This window comes from Podarcis bocagei (genome assembly GCF_964188305.1).
Source record: "Podarcis bocagei genome assembly, chromosome: 16".
In the NCBI taxonomy this organism is placed as follows: domain Eukaryota; kingdom Metazoa; phylum Chordata; class Lepidosauria; order Squamata; family Lacertidae; genus Podarcis; species Podarcis bocagei.
Genome location: NC_138142.1, coordinates 5,340,075 through 5,364,123, shown reverse-complemented (window position 1 = coordinate 5,364,123; position 24,049 = coordinate 5,340,075). Strand labels below are relative to the sequence as shown.

General features: G+C 43.3%; 1 protein-coding gene across 1 annotated transcript; it reads right to left on the bottom strand.

The window, feature by feature from the left end:
• Window positions 1–911: 911 nt before the first annotated feature.
• LOC308575574 (vomeronasal type-2 receptor 26-like) lies at window positions 912–23,769 on the bottom strand (the record flags this gene model as incomplete). Its single annotated transcript, XM_081174326.1, has 6 exons — window positions 912–1,813; window positions 10,196–10,322; window positions 10,908–11,135; window positions 11,525–12,391; window positions 13,012–13,303; window positions 23,735–23,769. The coding sequence occupies 6 exons, from the start codon at window positions 23,767–23,769 to the stop codon at window positions 912–914; spliced, it is 2,451 nt and encodes an 816-aa protein (XP_081030452.1).
• Window positions 23,770–24,049: the final 280 nt, after the last annotated feature.

The window sequence follows — 24,049 nt, the reverse complement described above, 5'->3', positions numbered from 1 at the left end:
GCTTTAGGACCTGGTTCCCTTTCGGGGCTGCTTACTGCGCCGCCTTCCTCTGCATTTGAACTTGGCGCGCGCGCCCAACCTTCCACTTTCCTCTTAACCGTTTCTTCGCTCCCCGATGGAGGTGTGGCCACTCCTGACTCATGCCCTCCCTCCTGTGGTGAGCTGCCAGCGCTTCCCCCCTGGCTCCCTTCCTCTTCCCTGCTTCCTGGCGGTGACGCTGGTCCCGATTTCCAGCTGCTCCCCCCTGAGTCCCCTCTGGCTCTATCTTCCTGGGGTGCCCCCCTTGCCCTGGCCACTGGTGCTCCTTTCTGTGAATCCTCTGATTCACTAGAAAGACTAGGAGATCTCGGGTCGTCGTCATCACTCATCTTTTCTTCTGCCTCCTCCCCTTCGCTCTCTGTTTCCTCCCTTGCCCGTGCCTCTGCTCCTAAACCCCTGACACATACCCTAATTTTAAATAAAACCCCCAAAACCAAAAGGACCTCTTGGAATGTTTCCCATAATCTGACCCATTAAACCACTCAGTGTCTCAAAACCTCTGTGCTGGGAAGAGATGATCATAATTCACATGGTACAGTCAATCTAGTTCATTTGGGTTTTGCCCCTCAGCTTGCTCAAAATTTGAGGCATAGGTTTTATGCTCATATAGGATCAGGAATGGTTGGGAATTAGTTCACATAACAGATGTTTTAGTTTTATACAATAAAATTGGCTGTTGAAATAAATCCTCAAAAACGAAGTCATGCCTCATTCTTTATGTGAGTACAAGGCCAACATGAGACGGGGTCAACTGAATTTGGGGAGGGAATGCATCAAACACTCATACCGCAATTCCAATGGCATTTCTCTTACTGTCATATCTGATGAAATACGAGTAAGAGTCAAATAAAGAGATTAATCTGTATTTTAATTTATTTTTTCTTCCTTATCATTTGTTCCCTGCTGTTCAGCTCAGGCCTAAGCACAATGATGTAGCATTTGGGGGAAAAGATGCAACCCAGTAATCCAGCACTGGAGGCCAAGATGGAGAAGATCTCCACAGCCACCATGTATTTCCCTTTGGTGCTCAAGTAGGTTGGAACAAAGGACAACCACACACTGCAAAACACCAACATGCTGAAAGTGATAAATTTGGCTTCATTGAAACTGTCAGGGAGTTTCCTGGAAAAGAAAGCTACTATGAAGCTGGCGGTGGCCAGGGAGCCCATGTAGCCCAAGACAGAGTAAAACATGGAAGCTGAACCCTCGTTACATTCAAGTATGATTTCCCCAATCACTGAATGTGTGTCCTTATCTGGAAATGGTGGAGAAGTACTTAACCAAAGAGCACAAATGGCAGCTTGGATGAAGCAGCAGAAGAAGACAATCGAATTGGTCAGGCCTTTCCCCACCCATTTCCTTATGCTGGATCCTGGTTTGGTGGCCATAAATGCCACAACCACAGTGACGGTCTTTGCCAATACAGTGGAAATGGCCAAAGAGAAAACAAGGCCAAAAGCCATTTGTCGGAGAAGACAGATCACCCTTCCAGGCTGTCCAATGAAAAGCAAGGAGCACAGGAAGCAAAGGAGGAGGGAGATGAGAAGGATGTAGGTGAGGGTCCGGTTGTTGGCTTTGACTATGGGAGTATCCTTGTGCTTCAGGAAAATGCCAAGTACTAAAGTTGTGATGAGAGAGAGAGAAATAGCTAACGCCACTAAGATGATCCCCAGATTTTCTTTGTAAGAGAGGAAGCTCACAATCCTGGGAACACACTGAGTTTGATCCATGTTGGGATACTGGTCCTCTGGACAATTGACGCAAGCGTCTATGTCTGAAAAAGGAAAGAAGTGCTTAAGTATTTCAGAATGTCGACCAGCATCTATCTAAACACAAACAGCTATTTAAGCACTCCTTTACACTAGGTAATGCCAATCAAAAGCAATCAGCCACAAGAACGTTTGAGGATGTCTATTTTTGTGTCTTGGGTGCCCTGCTCGGCATAGTTCATAGCTTCTCTGAGTTCTTCAAGCCCCTTCGCCACGGCAAGGCAGTGATCCAGTGAAGAAACTGAAATTGACCAATTCTATGAAGACTTACAAGACCTTATAGAAGTGACACCAAAGAAGGATGTTCTGCTCATTATAGGGGATTGGAATGCTAAAGTAGGGAATCAAGAGATAAAAGGAACAACTGGCAAGTTTGGCCTTGGAGATCAAAACGAAGCAGGGCAAAGGCTAATAGAGTTCTGTCAAGAGAACAAGCTGGTCATCACAAACACGCTTTTCCAACAACACAAGAGACGACTCTACACATGGACATCCCCAGATGGGCAACATCGAAATCAGATTGATTATATTCTCTGCAGCCAAAGATGGAGAAGCTCTATACAGTCGGCAAAAACAAGACCTGGAGCTGACTGTGGCTCAGATCATCAGCTTCTTATAGCAAAATTCAAGCTTAAACTGAAGAAAGCAGGAAAAACCACTGGACAGGTAAGATACAATCTAAACCAAATCCCTTATGAATACACAGTGGAAGTGAGGAACAGGTTTAAGGATTTAGATTTGCTGGACAGAGTGCCTGAAGAACTATGGGTGGAGGCTCGCAACATTATACAGGAGGCAGCAACTAAAACCATCCCAATGAAAAAGAAATGCAAGAAAGCAAAGTGGCTGTCCAACGAGGCCTTACAAATAACGGGGGAGCGAAGGCAAGCAAAATGCGAGGGAGATAGTGAAAGATACAGGAAATTGAATGCAGATTTCCAAAGAATAGCAAGGAGAGACAAGAAGGCCTTCTTAAACGAGCAATGCAAAGAAATAGAGGAAAGCAACAGAATGGGAAGAACCAGAGATCTGTTCAAGAAAATCGGAAATATGAAAGGAACATTCCGTACAAAGATTACCATAATAAAGGACAAAAGTGGTAAAGACCTAACTGAAGCAGAAGACATCAAGAAGAGGTGGCAAGAATACACAGAGGAATTATACCAGAAAGATATGGATGGCTCGTACAACCCAGGTAGTGTGGTTGCTGACCTTGAGCCAGACATCCTGGAGAGTGAAGTCAAATGGGCCTTAGAAAGCACTGCAAATAACAAGGCCAGTGGAAGTGATGGTATTCCAGCTGAACTGTTTAAAATTTTAAAAGATGAGAATGTATGACTTGCTGCTTAAATGGAATACACAGGATGAGACAGTTAAATCTGCTATGATAAAATGGGCACAGGATGTAGGACACAATATTATGTCTGAGGACTGGGAAAGGTTATGGAACACCGGTATGAAATTCACGGCATGTAGTGCCTTGAAAGAGAACATTATGAAAATGGTATACCGGTGGTACATGACCCCAGTCAAGTTGGCTAAAATATATCATCTGTCTGATAATAAGTGTTGGAAATGTAAGGAGGCAGAAGGGACATTCTTTCACCTCTGGTGGACCTGCCCGAAAGTAAAGGCCTTCTGGGAAATGATATATAATGAGTTGAAAAAGGTATTTAAATATACCTTTCCTAAGAAACCAGAGGCCTTTCTCCTGGGCATGGTGGACCGGAAGGTGCCAAAGAAGGACAGAACCTTGTTTATGTATGCAACCACAGCAGCAAGGATTCTTATTGCAAAGTTCTGGAAGACACCAGATTTACCCACACTGGAGGACTGGCAGACGCAGCTGATGGACTATATGGAGTTGGCAGAAATGACTGGCAGAATCCGAGATCTGAGCGAAGAAACAATGGAGGAGGACTGGAAAAAATTTAAGGACTATTTGCAAAAATACTATAAGTTGTTTGAATGTTAAGATTGTGCACGATTAAGAAACGTTATGCTTCTGCAATTTATTTAAGTAAATGATAAAGTAAGTATTGATGAAAAAACGAGATAAATTAGAAACAAAATATTATGTTTATTAAGAGTGATAAAACCAAATTACAAACTTTCGAAATTGGTAACATAATAAATTCAAAGGTACAATAAGATGTGAAACAAGATAACAAATTGCTGAACTGGCTAGAATAATGAATGCAATGTTGAGAGGATGTGAGGAGGTCCAAAAAGAAAGCGAACTGTGGAAGGACGTCGTGAAAGTTACTTAACTTTTTCTTCTTTCTCTTATTTGTCTTCATATATATAAAAAAAAATGTTTCTTGCATGTTGCTATGTAAACAAATCTGTTAACCTATGGAAAGAAACGCAATAAAAAATTTTATAAAAAAAAAAATAAAATTTTAAAAGATGATGCTGTTAAAGTGCTACACTCAATATGCCAGCAAGTTTGGAAAACTCAGCAGTGGCCAGAGGATTGGAGAAGATCAGTCTACATCCCAATCCCAAAGAAAGGCAGTGCCAAAGAATGCTCCAACTACCGCACAATTTCACTCATTTCACATGCTAGCAAGGTTATGCTTAAAATTCTACAAGGAAGGCTCAAGCAGTATGTGGACCGAGAACTCCCAGAAGTGCAAGCTGGATTTAGAAGAGGCAGAGGAACCAGAGACCAAATTGCAAACATGCGCTGGATTATGGAGAAAGCTAGAGAGTTCCAGAAAGACATCTACTTCTGCTTCATTGACTATGCAAAAGCCTTTGACTGTGTTGACCACAGCAAACTATGGCAAGCTCTTAAAGAAATGGGAGTGCCTGATCACCTCATCTGTCTCCTGAGAAATCTCTATGTGGGACAAGAAGCTACAGTTAGAACTGGATATGGAACAACTGATTGGTTCCAAATTGGGAAAGGAGTACGGCAAGGCTGTATATTGTCTCCCTGCTTATTTAACTTATATGCAGAATTCATCATGCGAAAGGCTGGGCTGGATGAATCCCAAGCCGGAATTAAGATTGCCGGAAGAAATATCAACAACCTCAGATATGCAGATGACACAACCTTGATGGCAGAAAGTGAAGAGGAATTAAAGAACCTTTTAATGAGGGTGAAAGAGGAGAGCGCAAAATATGGTCTGAAGCTCAACATCAAAAAAACCAAGATCATGGCCACTGGTCCCATCACCTCCTGGCAAATAGAAGGGGAAGAAATGGAGGCAGTGAGAGATTTTACTTTCTTGGGCTCCATGATCACTGCAGATGGTGACAGCAGTCACGAAATTAAAAGACGCCTGCTCCTTGGGAGAAAGGCGATGGCAAACCTAGACAACATCTTAAAAAGCAGAGACATCACCTTGCCAACAAAGGTCCGTATAGTAAAAGCCATGGTTTTCCCAGTAGTGATGTATGGAAGTGAGAGCTGGACCATAAAGAAGGCTGATCGCCGAAGAATTGATGCTTTTGAATTATGGTGCTGGAGGAGACTCTTGAGAGTCCCATGGACTGCAAGAAGATCAAACCTCTCCATTCTGAAGGAAATCAGCCCTGAGCGCTCACTGGAAGGACAGATCGTGAAGCTGAGGCTCCAATACTTTGGCCACCTCATGAGAAGAGAAGACTCCCTGGAAAAGACCCTGATGTTGGGAAAGATGGAGGGCACAAGGAGAAGGGGACGACAGAGAATGAGATGGTTGGATGGTGTTCTTGAAGCTACCAGCATGAGTTTGATCAAACTGCGGGAGGCAGTGGAGGACAGAAGTGCCTGGCGTGCTCTGGTCCATGGGGTCACGAAGAGTCGGACACGACTAAACGACTAAACAACAACAACAACAACAAATTTTTGTGTCCTTGCAGTTCATTGACAAAATCCAGGAGAAGTGACTCTCATAGAAAGTTTGTATAGAAAGTAGCCCACGGTATAAGTTCAAACTCACCTTAGTTGCTACCTCCACTTCTGCCTCAGGACCCACCAACTACCGTATTTTTCGCCCTATAGGACGCACCGGCGCATAGGGCGCACCTAGTTTTTTTCGGGGGGGAAATAAAGGGGGGAAAATTTATTTCCACCCCAGGCATGGGGCTGGGGCAGGGGAAGCCCGAGCTTTCCCCGACCCCAGCCCCCAGAACAGGCAGCTCTCCGCAAGCTGCGGGAGCCCGGTGCCGGGCTCCCACGGCTTGCGGAGAGCTGCGCGAAGCTAAGCCTGGGTGCGCTGCGCCTCCCCGCTGTCCCCCAAGCTTGTGGGGCTGGCGGCAGGGAGAAGCGGGCTTCTCCTCGCCGCCAGCCTCCAGACCAGGTCGGGGAACCGAAGCCCGGGGTGCGCTGTGCAGCGCGCCCCAGGCTTCGAGATACAGGCTGCTATCTGCAAGCCTAGGGAGCCCGAGGGGAACTCCCACGGGCTTCCGAGGCTTGCGCAGAGCTTCCTGAAGCCTGGAGAGTGAGCGGGGTCGGTGCACACTGATCCCTCTTGCTCTCCAGGCTTCAGCGAAAGCCTGCATTCGCCCCATAGGACGCACACACATTTCCCCTTCATTTTTGGAGGGGAAAAAGTGCGTCCTATAGGGTGAAAAATACGGTACTCCTAGAAGGTTGCACAGAACAGGATGAGGCCCTGAGGATTCAAAAGGTTTCTCACCCTGGCTTTAGAGTTAGCTGGAACCAAGAGAGGACCTCCTCATTGCTTGGGAAATTGCTGGCAACCGAGGGGCACTTTACTCATTTTCCCATCTCAAATAGGAGTCTAATCATTCATTCATTCATTCATTCATTCATTCATTCATTCATCCATCCATCTACATTGAGTTATTACATTTATATCCAAGGAACTACAAGTGGCATACTTCGTTCCCTCCACTTTATCCTCACAATGTCCCATGAGTTGTGTAGGCAGCAAAATTGTGACTGGTCTAATGTAGGACTGCCATACGTCCGGGTTTCCCCTGACACATCTGGGAATTGGGCTGCCAAATGGCGTCCAGGCAGATTGTTGCTGAATAGTCAAAATGCCTGGAGAAACCTGAACGTATGGCAAGTAGGGAGGTTGCTGCTGTTGTTGTTGTTGTTGTTGTTGTTTTAAAATCCTTTAAAAATCCTATAAAAGCCCGAGGACTTCCGGAGGCGGCGCGAAACAGCAATGGCGGTCCTCTTCGGTCTCTGAAGAGGGGCTCCGCGGAAAAGGGTCATGCGCTGCGGCACAGCGACGACCCATCAAGAAAAACCACGGGCAGAGTGAGCTCGTGGCCGTGGGACTCGGCAGGCACCAGGAGCGACCCCAGAAACGGTGAAGGAACCCTGTAAGGGGCTCCGGAACGTGAAAGGGGGAGCGGTGCTGTGAGTTCATCGCTCTTTCTGCGGAAGCGAAGCCGCGCGGCTGCTGCTGATGAGCGCTGTCCTTTCTTCCTGGAACATCAGGCTCTAAAACTCCATACTCGTGAGTAAGGATTATAAGAATCTTTTGGGACTAAATTTTTTAAATTCAGCTGAAAACGGGAGACGAAAACAGGAAGTCCGCCTTCCGATTCTGCTTAAAGATCAAAGCAAAGACTCTGACAAGCGGGAAGCGCTTTGAAAAGGATTACAAAAGGAAGTTGCTTTAATCGTGCAAAATTTGAACTTATTTATTTAGAAGGGAAAAGGACCAGCTTTGTGTAAATGGATTTGATTTGAACTGGAACCTCTCCTCTATTTAGCGGATTATAAAAGTTGAAAAACCAAATCGCTGGGCTGCCAGGATAAAAGAACTGTCAAATTGCGGAAACTGTATCTAAAGGTGGAAGTGCTACTGTTGAACATTGTTGGATACAAATAAGAAATTGCTACTTGCATCATTACTGAAACCTTGTTTTACTTGGGGAAAGCTCTGCAAATTTAAAGGGACATTGAAGGTGCCTCTTTAATTCTTTTTTTTTTTTTTGGATTGCTGTTTAATGGTGGAAAAAGTTTCTTCCTTCCTCTGAATTACAGGGGAGCTCCCTCTAGTGGATTTGGGATTAATAAGTCTCTGGGAACTGCATATTATTTGGACTATCTTCTGGGTGGTTGTTTATATTTTGGACTGTCTTTCCCATGGGATTTACAATTTGACCTTGACGCATAGACAGCTGTGGAATGAGTGGCACAGGGAAAACAAGGGCGGCCAAGACGAAAGCAAAACAATCTGTACAGCAACTGCTACAAACAACGTTGACTGTTCAGCCACGTAGATCATCTGTTCCTACTATTTTAACACTGCAAGAAGGAGAAGTTGTTCAGCCAGCTCAAGAGCCAGCTCCAGAGGATATGGCTTCAGGAGGGACTGATCCAATTTCTAAACAAATTCTGGAACAGCTGGCAGCTTTAAATACAAAATTTGATCAAGTTACAACCACTATCAATAAACTGACTGAGCAAGTCTCCCAAAATACACAAGTAATTGGGAACCTCCAAACAACAACTGCAGAAAATCGCAAACTGGCTGAAGAAGCAAATCAAAAAGCAGAACAAGCTAATAAGAAGGCCGAGGAAGTAAGAAGGGAAGTAAGGCCATTGTGCAGGCAAATTAATGAACAGCAGGCCTATCTGTCTATGGTGGAATTGAAAAATCGGGAAAATAATCTTAGATTAAGAGCAATACCAGAACTTGAACAAGAAGATTTGATTGGTTTTTTGACATCAGAATTATCAAAGTTCTGGGGCATAGAAGAAGATAAGGACTTTAAAATTGTCACCGCTTTTAGACTGGGAAGAGTGGTGAGGAAGGACAGATCTAGAGATTGCCTGATCATTTTGAGATCTAGGCAAGAAAGAGACAAAATATTAGGCCTACATTTCAAAAAACCACTGGTGATCCAGGGTAAAAAAGCAGAAATCTACAGAGACATACCGAAACAACTTTTGGATTTAAGAGCTACATATACAGATCTAGCAAGACTACTGAGAAACAACTCAATTTCCTATAGGTGGGAGTTCCCCCAAGGACTATCTTTTAATCTCAAAGGAAAGAAAGTTAAAATTAGAACAGCAGAGGACCAACAAAAGTTCCTGAACGACTACGGGGAGGACCTTCGGAAGGGAGTAGCAGCAGCTTGGCCACCACCTCCGCCTGAATCAACACCTGGGCCATCTCCGGGTCTGGACGAAAAGGAAGACACATCTCTATAGGACTTATAGATTGATCCAGGATGTCTCTGCAGCTTCTTAGCTGGAACATAAATGGCGGGAATTCTCCGGAAAAAAGAAGAAGGATCTTTCATATATTGAAAAAAGAACAATTGGACATTATTTGTGGAGGAGGACTGGAAAAAATTTAAGGACTATTTACAAAAATTTTATAAGTTATACAAATGTTAAAAACTTGCATGATTTGGAAAATCTAGCTTCAGCAATAAGATTTGATGATATGGGAAATTAAGTTATAATTTTGAAAGGACTAAAGTTTAAGGTACCACTATGTTTATTTTAGGGCAAGAGTAAATTGACCACAAGTATTTTAAACTTAAAATATAACTATTTGGAACTATAAAGGAATGCACGAAACAAGGTAATAATTTGCTGATATTTTTATTGTAAAGAATGCTCCCCCCCCGCCTGCCTTCCCGGGACAGCGGAGGCTTCGCTGTCGCCCGCCAGCATTTTAAAATCGCCCCAGGACAGCGGGGGCTTCTAAAATGCTGGTGGTCGGCAGCAAAGCGCTCCTGTCCCTGGAGCTTGCGGGGCGGGAGGTGGGGAGAAGGGCTTTTCTTCCCACCGCCAGCCTTCAGAACAGCCTTCTGAAGGCTGGCGGTGGGAAGAAAAGCCCTTGTCCCCCCCCCCCAGCCTTCAGAAGAGGTCGGGGGACAGACTGTCCCCGGACCTGGTCTGAAGGCGGTTTCCATAGGAACGCATTGATTGATTTTCAATGCATTCCTATGGGATACTGTGCTTCGCAAGACGAAAAACTCGCAAGAAGAAAAAACTTGCGGAACGAATTAATTTCGTCTTGCGAGGCACCTATCTATCTGTCTATCTATCTATCTATCTATCTATCTATCTATCTATCTATCATCTATTTATCTATTATCTATCTATCTATCTATCTATCTATATCATCATCTATCTATCTATCTATCTATCTATCTATCTATCTATCTATCATCTATCTATCATCTATCTATCTATCTATCTATCTATCTATCTATCTATCTATCATCTATCTATCTATCTATCTATCTATCTATCTATCATCTATCTATCTATCTATCTATCTATCTATCTATCTATCATCTATCTATCTATCATCTATCTATCATCTATCTATCTATCTATCTATCTATCTATCTATCTATCTATCTATCTATCTATCTATCATCTCTATCTCTATCTATCTGTATCTATATATCGCATAAATTAGGTCATGGGAATTCCTGCCTCCCACCTTTCTGACTAGAGATCATTCCTTCTGGACACGGAGCACAATCATAGCAGCAAAACTTCTCTCCTTCCTTCTTTTTTCTACTGAAGCCAGGGTTGCAGTTGTCATTGCACACAGAAAGGGGCAGCGCCTGTGCAAAATCATAGATGAGCAACAACAGATTAGCCCTTTTCAGTCCTTCACCTCCATGTGATTAGACTCATGTGAGGGGCAGAGAGACTGAGGATGAACCAGTTGGCTCAGCTCCACAGTGACCCGTTTGTTAGCAATTCCCACCCCTATCTCTAGGTTTGATCAGTCTAAGACTCAGCCTTAAAGCAGATCATAGGAAAGACAATGCGATCTCCAAACCCCCCAAAATATGAAGTTGTAGAAATAAGATAAAGATATCTTGAAGATAAAAGCAAGGCCATCTTTTTTCCTTCCAGAAATCATTACGTGATATTCTGTGACATTTTAGCAAAATAAAATATTTTACTTTCCAATGCTTTGTTAACAGGCTTATGTGACAACATTTTTCCACAAAGAAATTAAATGGCAGAGATGGCAAAAAGGATTCCTTGCTTTAATTTAAGGTTTGAGATCAATTTATGAGGTCAAGGATCATAAAGCATTAAATTTACAATAAGGCACCCCAAGAACTTATGGAATAGTGAGCTACCCAGAAGGGAACATTCCCCTTTCATATAGTCAAGAGTTTGCAGTTATAATTCACCTGATTAAAACTTGGATGCCACACAATTTGCTCATCATTGATGGTTAACTCTTTGCCTGCTGGAACCTGAGGCTCCAGTCGTCCAACTTTCAATCTAGTCAGTGAGCCATTGGGGAAAGTGATCCAATTGGTAACATCAAAACCTGCAACCAGTTCTCCATGTTCATCAAAGTGCACCATATCTCCAGTGCTGATGTTGAATACAAGGCTCTTCAGAAAGGGATGGACCTGGAATTTGAAATATTTACATGGAATTAATGGCATGAATAACTGTTCTTAAAGCAGTATATATGGTGATGGAGTATTTCCACTTGTCTATTATTATTATTATTATTATTAACATGAAATTAATTACATAAAGAACAGTCTATAGAGGGGATACATTGATTGAAAATGTCTAGCAAACCAGATCGGTAGTTGGGTTCCTATTGCAGATATTTAGCAAGCTAGCATGACAGTGATGTTGACTCTGAGTAAATGTGCACCAGGTCAGGCAGGCTAATATCTGTGGCTCTTGCCACCAGACTTGGCTGGAGCTCATTGGGACTGGTGAGGTGAAAAGCCAGGAGATCAGTGGCAGCTGAAGGCACAGCAAAGAAGTTCAGAGTTGTCTTTACCTGCCATGGTTGCACATTCAGAAAGGCAAATTTCTCTCCTCTTGCCAATCTGCTATGTTTGGAGCTGGATTTGTATATGGAGTTCAAAGCATGTGCCACAGCATAGACAGCTTTGTAGACATTGTAGCTGTGACCAGTCATGTGTTTTTCATACAAAACCCCAGGGAGGTTCTCCAGTTTCTCCTCCAAAGTGCAGGGTTCTTTCTGCTCAGCCTCCGCCTCCTGTCCATTAGATGCTTTCAGGGAGCAGGTGAAAGCCTGTTCCCAGACGTCCTGGATGAAAACATCCTCTTTGTGCCAGAAGGGTCTTACCGTCTGAATGAACTTCTGGAACCCTAATGGCTGACTTGAGTGGACTGTGAAGGATAGAGTACCATGGAACATCTGTATTTCCCAGTCTTTCTGAATAGACACTGATGCAAAATCCCAGTGAGATGTAGCAACCCAGACTTTACCCAGAGGTGGCCAGCCCATTACAGGTGCTATAAAGGATAATACTCTCAAAAACAGAAAGGATGGAGGTTCCCCGTAAACCACAGATACATTAGCTTTTGTCTCAAACGCAATTGCATAACTTTCCCAGTGCTGGTAAGCCAAGCGTATCATCTCATCCAGATAATTCCATTTTTCTAATCTTACTATGAAATCATAGCAGATGCCATGCTCAACGAGTAGTGGTAAAATTGTCTGTAGAAACTGGTCCCCTTTGTCATCATCCACAGCACAAAGTACAATCCATGTCCATCTGAAATGCTGAAGTAATTGCACAATTCCTATGTGCTGTTTGGCTTCATTTGGGACCATCTGGTATAAAAATGGGAATAGCTTGTTTGCATCCTGTATCGCCAAAAAGGATCCATATGTGAGCTAAAATAGAGTGTATGAGGGGCTTTTTTATGGATTATGAGAGACTGCAAAACTATAGATTTCACAGAGACATAGCTTTCCCAATAAATGTCTGCATAGGTTCTTAAAGAAGAAAACTTCAAGTAATGTGGAAAAATACCCAGTAATCTGCTTCATTATTGATAATTTCTTAATGCTTCTCCTAATGTTTTTAAAATATGTAGTCCAGCCTTATAGAGCAGCAGAGAACAAGTATTTCCCTTCTTCTATGTAACAGCCATTACAGCCATTTAAACAGCCATTTAAAGTACTACATTAACTTCCTTAGTCTCTTCCTCTCTGGACTAAAGTTACACCGTTCAGCCAGCCATTCCTTACATTATGTGTTTTCAGTTGTGTATTAGGTCTAGTAAAAAATGGGAAAAAAGAAAACATAAAAACTCAAATCCTTTATGTCCTAGGCATAATCATTCCATTCCACTTCAATTTACAGATACTTGAGTTTTCTGTACAATTGGCTCTCGGCACTGCTTGGTTAATTCCTATCCAAACTGCCCTCTTCAATAAAACTTTGCAGGAACCTTGTCACAAGTTTATCAAATCAAGATAGTATGACCCATAAACCCATGCTCCCGATTTACCTGTGGAATCTTGTGGGTTGCTGAAATGGTGGCCATATTGGCAGAGATTTCAGAGATGCATCCTCCAGTGAGAGCTATCAGATTGTTCCATTTGTGACATTTGAAGTTGGGGACAAATCTATGCTGTGTGGAAAGCAGGTTGAGCGTGGCCTTGTAGGTCATCCTTGCAGTGTAGTAGCTGTTGAGGACGCGAAACCCTAGAGAGATGTTGGATAAGACTTTGAGATTCTCATTGATTTCTTTGACAGCAAATGCTAAGGCCAGGATGTGCTGGTAGTTCTTTGGCACGGAGCTGTAATAAAATTACAACACAATGGACTGAAATGAAGAAGAAGAGGGAGAAGAGGAAGAAATGCTCCCTGCAATTCACAGAGTTACTCTTGTACCAATAAAAACTAGTAGTTGAAAGTCAATAGGTGTGGCCATGCCAACACAGTGCCCATAGGTGCAAGAAAGTCATAGAGAACATCACCTGAGGACACAGAGCCTCTGATCACATCCCTTGCTGACTGCTTACTTCACTATGAGATGTTGTGAGTGGTTATGCCTCCCAGAAGTACATATAATTGAATAATGGAATGCGAAGAGGAAAGCTCTTTGCTCTGAATACATTTCCAGGCTCTGATCTTCAACTGAGCAATTGAACAGAAAATGGAGCACTCAGAGGGCAGAAGTGGAGCAATCTGAGGGAAATGCATGGGGAGAAAGTGATGCACTGCAAGAGTTAGGAGAGACAGAAAAGAGCAGGAATTGTGTTCCACAGAGAAAGAGCTTGAAGGTACACATGTACATGCATTCACATCCCTCAAGGTTGAGAAGGAATGAAGTGTGGACAGAACAGAAATAGCGGGGCAGCGACAAGGCATGATCGACCATGTGAAATTCTTACTTACTAAATAACAGAAAGAAGCACAGAACTGTTTATTTCAGTGGGCATTGCAAAGGAAAATTTAGTGTACAAACAGTTACAGTAATAAGACAAACAGATACAGTAAGCCCACAATCTGTATTCAGCTTTACATGCCTGACAAAAGAAAAAGAATTGAATCCAAAGGGGTTGGGTGTCTGGGGAAAAAGACTTTGGGAATCCCATCTGCCATTGAACCCAATTTGTTTTGGCCATACACAACGTTGGCTTTTGGCGTGATTTCCGGAACGTGACCCTCGTGTAAATTGGGGGCTTCCTGTCTCTGTCTCTCTGTCTACCCATATCCACCCTTGCCCCTCATCTTGTCATGCCGAGGTTGAGTACCTCATACCTCTTCCATAATACTGAATAATGCTTAACCCCACCCTTACAATTTTACTGGGTTTCCATAAAGAACTACATCAAAATATAAATCACAGTACTGCTTAATGATGCATTTTTAACCATTGCGGTCTGACTATTTTAGACTCAGTAAGAAGGGGAATAAATAATGCCTTACACAGGTTCATCAATCAGTATCTGTGAAGGCTGTTCCCTGAAAGACTGTTTATTAGACAAGTATATGACTTGGGAAACCATCTCTCCAATTACAAGGTCTCCTGGCTGGTAAAATTCGTGAGCAATAGGAAGAGGGTCATCATAAATGCTGCAGTTAATAGAATGTGCCTTACATATAGTGTGAAGCAGAAGTAATAGCAGAAACAGCACCAGCAGGATCCTGCTCAGAAATCTTCCCCTCCCAATGTAGATTCCCATGTTTCCACTACAGCCTTATATGCGGATGTTATCAGTTTGGCTAAGGTATCCTTTGAATAGGGGGCTGTTAGGTAATCTATGCACTACGGCTTTGGTCTTTTAGTTAAAAATGGTTCTTCAACTGTCAGTAGCCCCAGGCAGCAAATTTTCTTTTTCTTCACACATTATTCCCTGCGATGGCTGGAGGTTGCTGGGATAGAAATAATAACATTATTACTTCTTTTTAAAAATCACCATCTGTAGCAGTTTAGTTATAGAATCTCAACATTCCTTGGTTTGCAAAGAAAATAATTATACCCATGACAGTTACCCAAGAGAACATAAGGTACATTGTGGTGAGGCAGTGTTTCAGTTAAACCATGTGCTAAACCATGTGCTAAACCATGCCTAGTCAAGGAATTTCACATTTCACAAAAAGAATGTTCCTTGAAATTGATGACTGGATGGAATCATATCCAAACATGTAAAAGAAGAATGATTACACAAAAGACTGGCAGAACCCTGGCTGTGCCTAGATATAGCTTTGAACATTAGCAAGTTGTTATGCCTTTTAAAAGATGCTATTGTTTTTTAATCCAAACAGAATGTGTATATCTACTAGGTAAGAGGATGGAAGCCAGCAATTTTGACAATGATGGAAATAATTCCTCAGTGTGTTCTTCGTATTTGTAGTTGCAGCATGCCTGACCAAATTGCTAAAGCCTCCCCCCCTGAATTGTACAACTATTATTGTCTTCCTTGAGAGATAATAAGTAGGCAGCATTGCTTAGTCCTGAGCAAGAGTTAAGTTTTCCCAGAGATCATTCTTAGTTGGCAGAAAATGTAGGTCTGGGTTTAAACGTAGAGTCAAGTCCGAGAGTACGTGAGATGCAGTCCCGTCCCATCTTGTCCCCCACCCTGAAGATGGGTTCATCTCCTTCATCACATCCCTTCCCAGTACTGTTTGCCCCCATATTGCTATCAATAACAAATTGATATTAGGGGTGCCATATTTCTAAAAGTAAAAACTAGGACACCCCAAAAGTTGTTGAGCTTTTTTTTTTTTAACTTATGCAGTACAGTGGTACCTTGGTTTACAAACTTAATCCATTCTGGAAGTCCGTTCTTAAACCAAAGCGTTCTTAAACCAAGGCTTGCTTTCCCATACAGCGGGAGACTCAATTTACAAATGGAACACACTCAACAGGAAGCGGAACATGTTGTGCCTCCAAGACAAAGTTCACAAACCAAAACACCTACTTCCGGGTTTGCAGTGTTCTTAATCCAAGTTGTTCATAAACTAAGCTGTTCTTAAACCAAAGTACCACTGTACTATCATTCTGCAGCATGCAAACCTAGCAATTAGGAACAGAGCCTAGCCCAAGTAATGGACTTCTGTGTACATGTCTGGGAAAAATAAAAACCAGCATGCCCCAAGCCTTTTTTTTTATTAAAAAAAACTTATACATTACAGTGGTATCTTGGTTCTCGAATGCCTTGGAATTTGTACGTTTTGACTCCCAAATGCTCAGCTGGAAGCAAGTGTTCTGGTTTTCGAACGTTCTTTGGAAGTCCAACGTCTGACATGGCTTCCACGACTGAGTGCAGGAAGCTCCTGCAGCTCCTGCAGCCAATTGGAAGCCGCGCTTTGGTTTTTGAACGGTTCTGGGAGTCGAATGGACTTCCGGAACAGATTAAGTTTGGCAAACAAGGTACCACAGTACTAAGCTGTTCTTAAACCAAGGTACCCCAGTCCTATCATTCTGCCGCATGCATCATTAGCAATTTGAAAAAGTCTAGCCCAAGTAGCTTACACTCAGAATTTGACTTCTGTGTACACATCTGGGAACAAGGAACAGGCTGATTTTCGGAGGTCACCGAAAATACGTATTTGGGCCCTCGGTAATTCAGTCCAGTTGCCAATGGCTCTCTTACTTTTTCAAGTATGGGCCTTAACTGTGGTGGCTCCCCTACTGCGGAATACTCTTCCCAGAGAGGCTCACCTGGCACCATCATTACATGTCTTTATTTCGTTTGGCATCTGTTTACTGAAGGCAGAAATTTGGCATGCATTCTGTGATGTAAGAGTTGGAGAGACAAAATCAGCCTCTAAGTGTGATTGAGCTCTTGAGTTGAGTGCTATTTCATTTTAGTGGGCAGACATGTCTGCTCAGCTTTGTCAGTCAAAAACAAACCCTTGGAAAGAGGTTGCTTCATTCAGTTGATAATAATCTGGATCTTCTTACATCTCCGTAAACATGCAATCAGCTTCGTGAATAAGAAGATGGCCTTATTTCCCAGTATGAGAAGATAAATACATTTACCTATAGTAACTCAAGATGGGGGGGGGGGCATTTAAGATGGACAGAATCCATACCCTCATTTAAAAAATAAAAATAAAACAAAAGCACCTCTGAATATTTCTCATAATCTGACCCATTCATCCACTCAGTGTCTCAAAACCTCTGTGCTGGGAAGAGATGATAATAATTCTCTTGGCAAAGTCAATCTAGTTAATTTTGTTTTTGCCCCTCAGCTTGCCCAAAATCTGAGGCATAGGTATGATGCTCCTATAGGATCAGGCACTGTTGGGAATTAGTTCACATAACAGATGTTTTACTGTATTTTTCGCCCTAAAGGACGCACCTAGTTTTTTTTGGGGGGGGGGAAATAAAGATTTTTTTTTATTCCCCCTAGTTTTTTTGGGGGGAAATAAAGAATTTTTTTTATTCCCCCCCCCCCAGCCGCGGGGGAAGCCCGGGCTTTTAAAAACGCACCTATCGTAGTTTTTAGAGGAGAAAAGGATATCTGCCCGAAGCGTGGGGCGCTCTGCTTCAGCGCGCCCTGCGCTCCAGGCAGCAGGCTGCTATCCACAGCCTAGGGAGCCCTGCGGGAACTCCCGTGGGCTCCTCAGGCTTGCTGATAGCTTCCTGAAGCCTGGAGAGTGAGAGGGGTCGGTGTGCACTGACCCCTCTAACTCTCCAAGCTTCAGCGAAAGCCTGCATTCACCCCATAGGACGCACACAGATTTCCCCTTCATTTTTGGAGGGGAAAAAGTGCATCCTATAGGGCGAAAAATACGGTAATTTTATAGAATAAAATTGGTTGTTGAATTAAATCATCAAAAATGATGCCATGGCTCATTCTTTATGTGAGTACAAGGCCAACATGAGATGGAGTCAACTGAATTTGGCACCATCATTACATGTCTTTAGGCACCAGGCAAAAATATTCCTCTTTATCAGGCCTTTGCCCATTAAATAATCGATTTCTTGTTAAAGCTGTGCAGAGGGGGGCTGTTATTATTGTATTATTATACTGCCTGTTGTTACTCTTTTTATTATGTTTTTATTACTGATGCACCATAAAATGTGTTCTTAATGTTGTACACTGCCATGGGATATTTGGATAAAAGTCAGTATGTAAATCAAATAACAGACAAACAAGCAAACAAGCAAGCAAGCAAACAAACAAACAAACAAACACTCCCCCGCCATCCGCTGGTGTGCACTTCATTCTTCCTTTCTGTAGGGTTCGGGTGCATCATCTCGTTCTCACTGGAAACTCACTGGCACATCTGAACCAAGCAGATTGAACGCCTTGCACATCAGCTGGTGCAGTGTGTGTGTGTGTGTGTGTGTGATGCTTCCTGCAGTATTTGGAGGAGCCAGCCAGTTCCCAGGGGACTCACTGGCACCCTAAAACCAAGCAGATTGAATGCCTTGCACATCAGCTAATGCAGGCAGAGTTTAATCTTACTTTCTGCAGCGTTTGGCCATGGCAGCCAGTTCTCAGTAGGAAGAGGGGAGCATGACGTGACCAAGTACAATGAAACTCCCTGCAAGTCAGCTGATGTTGGGGTGGGAAGGAGAGCTCCCCCACCATCTCCAAACTAACTTCCTACAATGCGCTCCGCCTGCTCCAACTAAGCCTGCCCATCCAAGCTGAATCCTGTCACGCACACACCAATTGTCCTGATTTGAACAAGACATCACTGATTGACAGAAGCCGCCCTGGCTTCTTATGCCAGGAGGAGGTAGGGAGAAAGCCCAGCCAGCAAAGTTGAATGAATGAATGAATGAATCTTTATTTGCGTCAGCCATCGGCCATAGCAATAAAACAACAATACAACATGCAAAGAATAGAAATAAAAAGTCAATTATATAAAATACATTTTAGGGTTTTGAATCAATAGTCAAATAGTGGATATTATTCTAATTGCCCCAGCTAAAAACCTTGCAGCCTTTGCTGTCACCTGCTCGTCTTGATCTGCCAAGAGATAGGATACAGTGGTAATGGCTGGGCGACCCAGAATGGACAATAAAAGAGGGGTGATAACCTCATTCCTCAAGTCTTTATACAGAGTGCAAGCCACCGATTCAGTACTGCCATCTCCACAGGGACATAAGCATTTTTCGTGTGGAATCTGTTGGAATCATCCCTCAAGTCCAGCCAAAGGCATGACATTCAATCTTGCAAGAGTAAAAGCACATCTATATTTTAGAATTGCTAGATTATGCCAGAGAGTCGAAATGGGAAGGTGGAAAATTGTTATGCCATGGGCAAAAGTAAAGGTAGCAGAGGGGTGATGGTGGGCCGGAGTGGGGGCTCAGTGGCATGGTGGTGGTTTGGAGTGTCCCAGAGGGTCCTTTCTGCAGGGCTCATCACACAACCCTCCAATGGTGGACAAGCCAGAGGGATAAGTGAGTGGAACCGTGGATGTGACTTCTACCTTTGTAAAGTAGGGCAGTTCCTACAAGCACCCCTCTCTATTGTCCATTCAGACAAGGAAGAGGCATGATCAGAACTCAAGTATATATTTTAGCCAGGTATCTAATGCTAGTAGGTCTGCTTAGCCCCACTGAAATTAGTGCACTCAACATAATCCTGCTCATTTATGTGACTGGGTTTACTCTGAGTACAACTAGCAACAGATACAGCCATGGACCCTGGGGCTGTGTTTTCCTCACTCTTGACCTGACGCATTAAAGGGACAGAACTAAACATTTCATGGCGCATGACTTTGGACTTTGGCACATAAATAGGAGTGGCCTAGCTGGATTGCAAGAAACAGTGAACTGCTTTGGCAATCCTTCATAAAACTTTCTGATCTGCGTTAAATCAGCCCTCTAAAGTTCAGTTCTGCCTTGGTATGTGCACTAGTGTAAACCTGTATAACTGAATGCTGTTCTTGTCATTTGGAGCGAACTCTCCAGGGGCTTCTCCCAACAGCAAACACTGTGTCAAGACCCTGCAATTAGAGATAATTGACGGAGAGCCCTTACAGCCATCGCATATGCTACATACAGGTGCAATTTACACAGATCATCATTATTCCTGATTATTCAGTATTACAACTAACCTTAAAATAGCATTTGCTATACAGTTTTCTGTGCTGCATTGTAAACAGCGCTTTGACTTTTACGTGGTATTAACTGTGACCTGTGTTTACCTGGACGCTGTGCTTTCCACCTTGTGCCAAGTCCCAAATGGGCAGCAAACCAAGACAAGGCTCTGCAATAGGCTGTAATTTTCACAGCAGAAAGCCCAATTAAACTTGTCAGCCAGGATTCTAATTATGAAGCAAACTTCAGCAAGCAGCTGACAATCAGGAAGAAAGAGAGAAACCTGCTCTTTTCTCTCATCTGCTGTCTGCCACTCTTTACTTTAATCATATCAACAATATCTAACTGGGCCCAGAAACACTCAGGCAGAGCTGATCAACACACACAAACTGTTTCTCACTTAACAAGGCAAATATCCTATGTGAATCCCATCACAATGAAATGCTTATAATTTGAACACTAGGTTTGGACTCATCCATGAACGTATCCATGAAAAGTATTGGGAAACTTCTTCTAGGCTGGGATGCTGCGGCCAGGCTGTTGCCCAGTGCCAATGATCTGAAGAATGTGGCTCTGCCATTCAAGCTATTTTACTGGCTGCCAGGACATTTGCACGCACAATTCAAAGTATCCATAAACCCCGCTCTGTGCTCAGAAGCGTTGTGGCCCATAGAGTGCAGCAAAATACTGGGCAAGGTTTTCCCTAGTATCATCTCTGTGTGATGGGCTACTGGGGAAAAGCTGTCCCATAAGCCTTTGCTGCAGAGGGGAGAGCCGGCCTATATAAGGCTGTTTCCCCTGGAGCTTTCTGAGCTTCCCGCCTGCCCACCCTCAGGTTAGAGCCTTCACTGGGCAATTTTGGGTCACTGGTTGACAGGGCCAGAAAGATAATAATAATAATAATAATAATAATAATAATAATAATAATAATAATAATTTATACCCCGCCCATCTGGCTGGGTTTCCCCAGGCACTTTGGGCGGCTTCCAACAAAATACTAAAATACAATAACATGTAAAACATTAAAAGCTTCCCTAAACAGGGCTGCCCTCAGATCTCTTCTAAAAGTTTGGTAGTTATTTTTCTCTTTGACATCTGAAGGGAGGGCGTTCCACAGGGTGGGCACCACCACCGAAAAGGCCCTCTGCCTGGTTCCCTGTAACCTCACTTCTCGTAGGGAGGGAACCGCCAGAAGGCCCTCGGCGCTGGACCTCAGTGTCCGGGCAGAACGATGGGTCTGGAGACGCTCCTTCAGGTCTACTGGGCCGAGGCCATTTAGGACTTTCACGGTCAGCACCAACACTTTGAATTGTGCTCAGAAATGTACTGGGGATTTTCTTTTCTCCAAAGATGATTGGCTTTTTTTTCTTTTTTCTTTCCCTCAGTGAAATTATGCCTTTCCGTTGATACGCGGAAGAACATTGTTTGCATGAGGATGGAAATGGCATTGGTCAGCATCAACATAGTATAGAGGGTTCCCCCCTAAGGGTCCTGAGGGGCGGATTGACCATGACAAACCCAAGCATGGTTTCGGTATCTGCCTGGTTGGAACCTGCACCCTGGTCCCCAAGGGAGACCTTGTTTGCTTGGCCTGAACCACGGCAAAGTTCAACACTGGCCGACTCCCATTTGGAGTGATCCAAACCCAGTGGATCCATTCCATCAACACGGGGCTTGTGGAATGATGAACTGATCCTGGGACCCAATGCCATGCCAACCCTTGCCCTGCCTGCTGCTGCCAACAAAATTTTGTCCTGATTTTATCCCATCACCATTGTACAGTCTGGTTATTTTGCTGCTTTCATGGGCCACATAATGGGCCTGCCTGGGTAATTATATTTAATGTTCTGAGCAGCACAGGACAGGGATTTTCGAAGGACCTCCTCCTCCTAGATCAACCTAGTTGCACAATCACACCCTTTTGACACCATGAGTGCAAGGTGGTTTTAAGAAGTTAACACTCTGTGCTATGTGATCTTGAGCACACAACGGAAATTTAATCCCATGCCTTTATCTAGGTCATCATCGCTGAACATATGTGTTCCTTCCTTTTTGGAATGAGGCGCATATTTACACACCATCACCTAGTAGGATTACCATCTTTTTCTTCTTCTGTGCCCCATGTTCTCTTCTTTTAGCTGTATCTTGACCTTCAAGTATTGCAGGTGACAATGTTCATGAAAAACTTCACCTCCTGATTTATATATAGCACACACAACCCTTAATATCACAGAAACATAGGTGCCAACTTGATGACTTTGAGGACACCTCAGCCCCTACCCCAAATATACTGGGAGCTCCCCGCCATCTTGAGCGGCCGAGCCTTGGCAGGACTACCAGCGGCAGGCCCCACTGGATCTTTCTGCAGCAGCAGCAGGTCCTGTTGGGTCTCATTAGGCCTACTCACAGTCTTGTACTTGGTTCTTGATATCTTCTAATTTTTTAAGTTTAAAACAAGCATCAGCAGAAGTCAATATATCTGTATAAGTGCCCCATTTCCTTTTCTTATTAATTTTCTTTAGGGCATTTGCTTTGATGAGGGATAGCCATAACAATGTTTTTCTTTTTTTCTTAAAAAAATTATTTTTATTAAGTTTCCATTTACCAAATTAAACATATCATACCAATTAATCCAAATTATAACAATACACATCATAAAATCCAAATGTTTTCCAAATTATATTTTTTTGTGGGGGATACCCATGCTTCTTGATCGGCAGGAGTCCAATCATCTAATATTTCTGCTGCTTTCCTGTTTACAATGATATTTCCAGTCTCCTCTTCTCAATCCTTGTCGTTACTCATTTTCCTTTTCATTCACCTCCAAGTTATCTCCGCAAGTGGATTGAAAGAAACAGTCTAATTTATATTTCTGTGTGGACTTTGTATTGCTTTCTCGCGAATCACTCTCATAAATCCAATAGTCCAGGCGTTCGAGCAGGCAATCGCCATCTTGTTCATTCCGATGAAATACAGCCTAAATGTCTGCTCGTTAACTTTCCAGACCTGCTGCATCGTAAATTAGTCTTTTCCAGGAGGGGTTGCCCTTTCAAATTTATGATCCCAACCTGATAGGAGATCTCTGGCTCGCCGTCCCTAAGACCAAATATCTTGCAACAAAGGTCTGCCTTTCCATGTCGAATATCATTTCTTGCTGCGTCACAGAGAGAGTCTTTCTTCTTTCCAAATCTTTCACAGAGTAAAACCTTTAATTCATATTATTTTCCCCCACACAGTTCATTTTTAGTCCCGCTTGCAAATTAGTTGTTGTGACGGATCTTCTAAGGGGGAGGGTTGTTAGGTAATCACATTGGAAAAAAAAGTCTCCCCCCCCTTTCCGTTCCATTCCACCCGTTCCACATACCATCATGTCTGCAATTCTTTGGTGTAATCCTCCTGTTCCTTCCGTCCCAATCTTCTTCATCTCAGTGGTAAAAATTATTAGCAGATAAAAACACTCCTGACCTCTCTTGAAGCATGTGCGTTTACTTCTCCATTTTCCCCCCTTTTAAGTAACGCAACTAGTTTCGCTCCTGGAAGCAGCTTCGGAGGAGTTCTGAGACCCGCATGAGGGTTGTGTGCCCAGTGCCTCGCACCCCCTCCTTCTTCCGAACTCGGGGGTGATTTATGCCAACCGTGGGCAAAAACAGCCTCTTACCCTTCCCTGGGAAGATGAGGGAGACTGATTTACTCCCCATAATCAGCCTCAAATTACCTCGTGCAAGCTGGATAGATGGTATTATCCGCCATCTTCCAAGGTGCATTTGACTGCATAACAATGTTTTTCTTTCCAAAAAATTCTTATATCTCACCCAAACACCATACAGACCCTTTCTTATTCTCTTGACCAGTGGTGCAGGGGTGAATTCTGAAGTTCAGGAGTTCGTTGTGACAGCCCCAAAGACACACCCCAAAGGTTCCACATTGGTTGTCTCCATTGGAGGTGATGAGTGTGAAGAAGATCAATATGAGGGGGAGGTGGATAACATGTGGGAGTTTAATAATGAAAGAAGGAAGTAAATGGAAACTG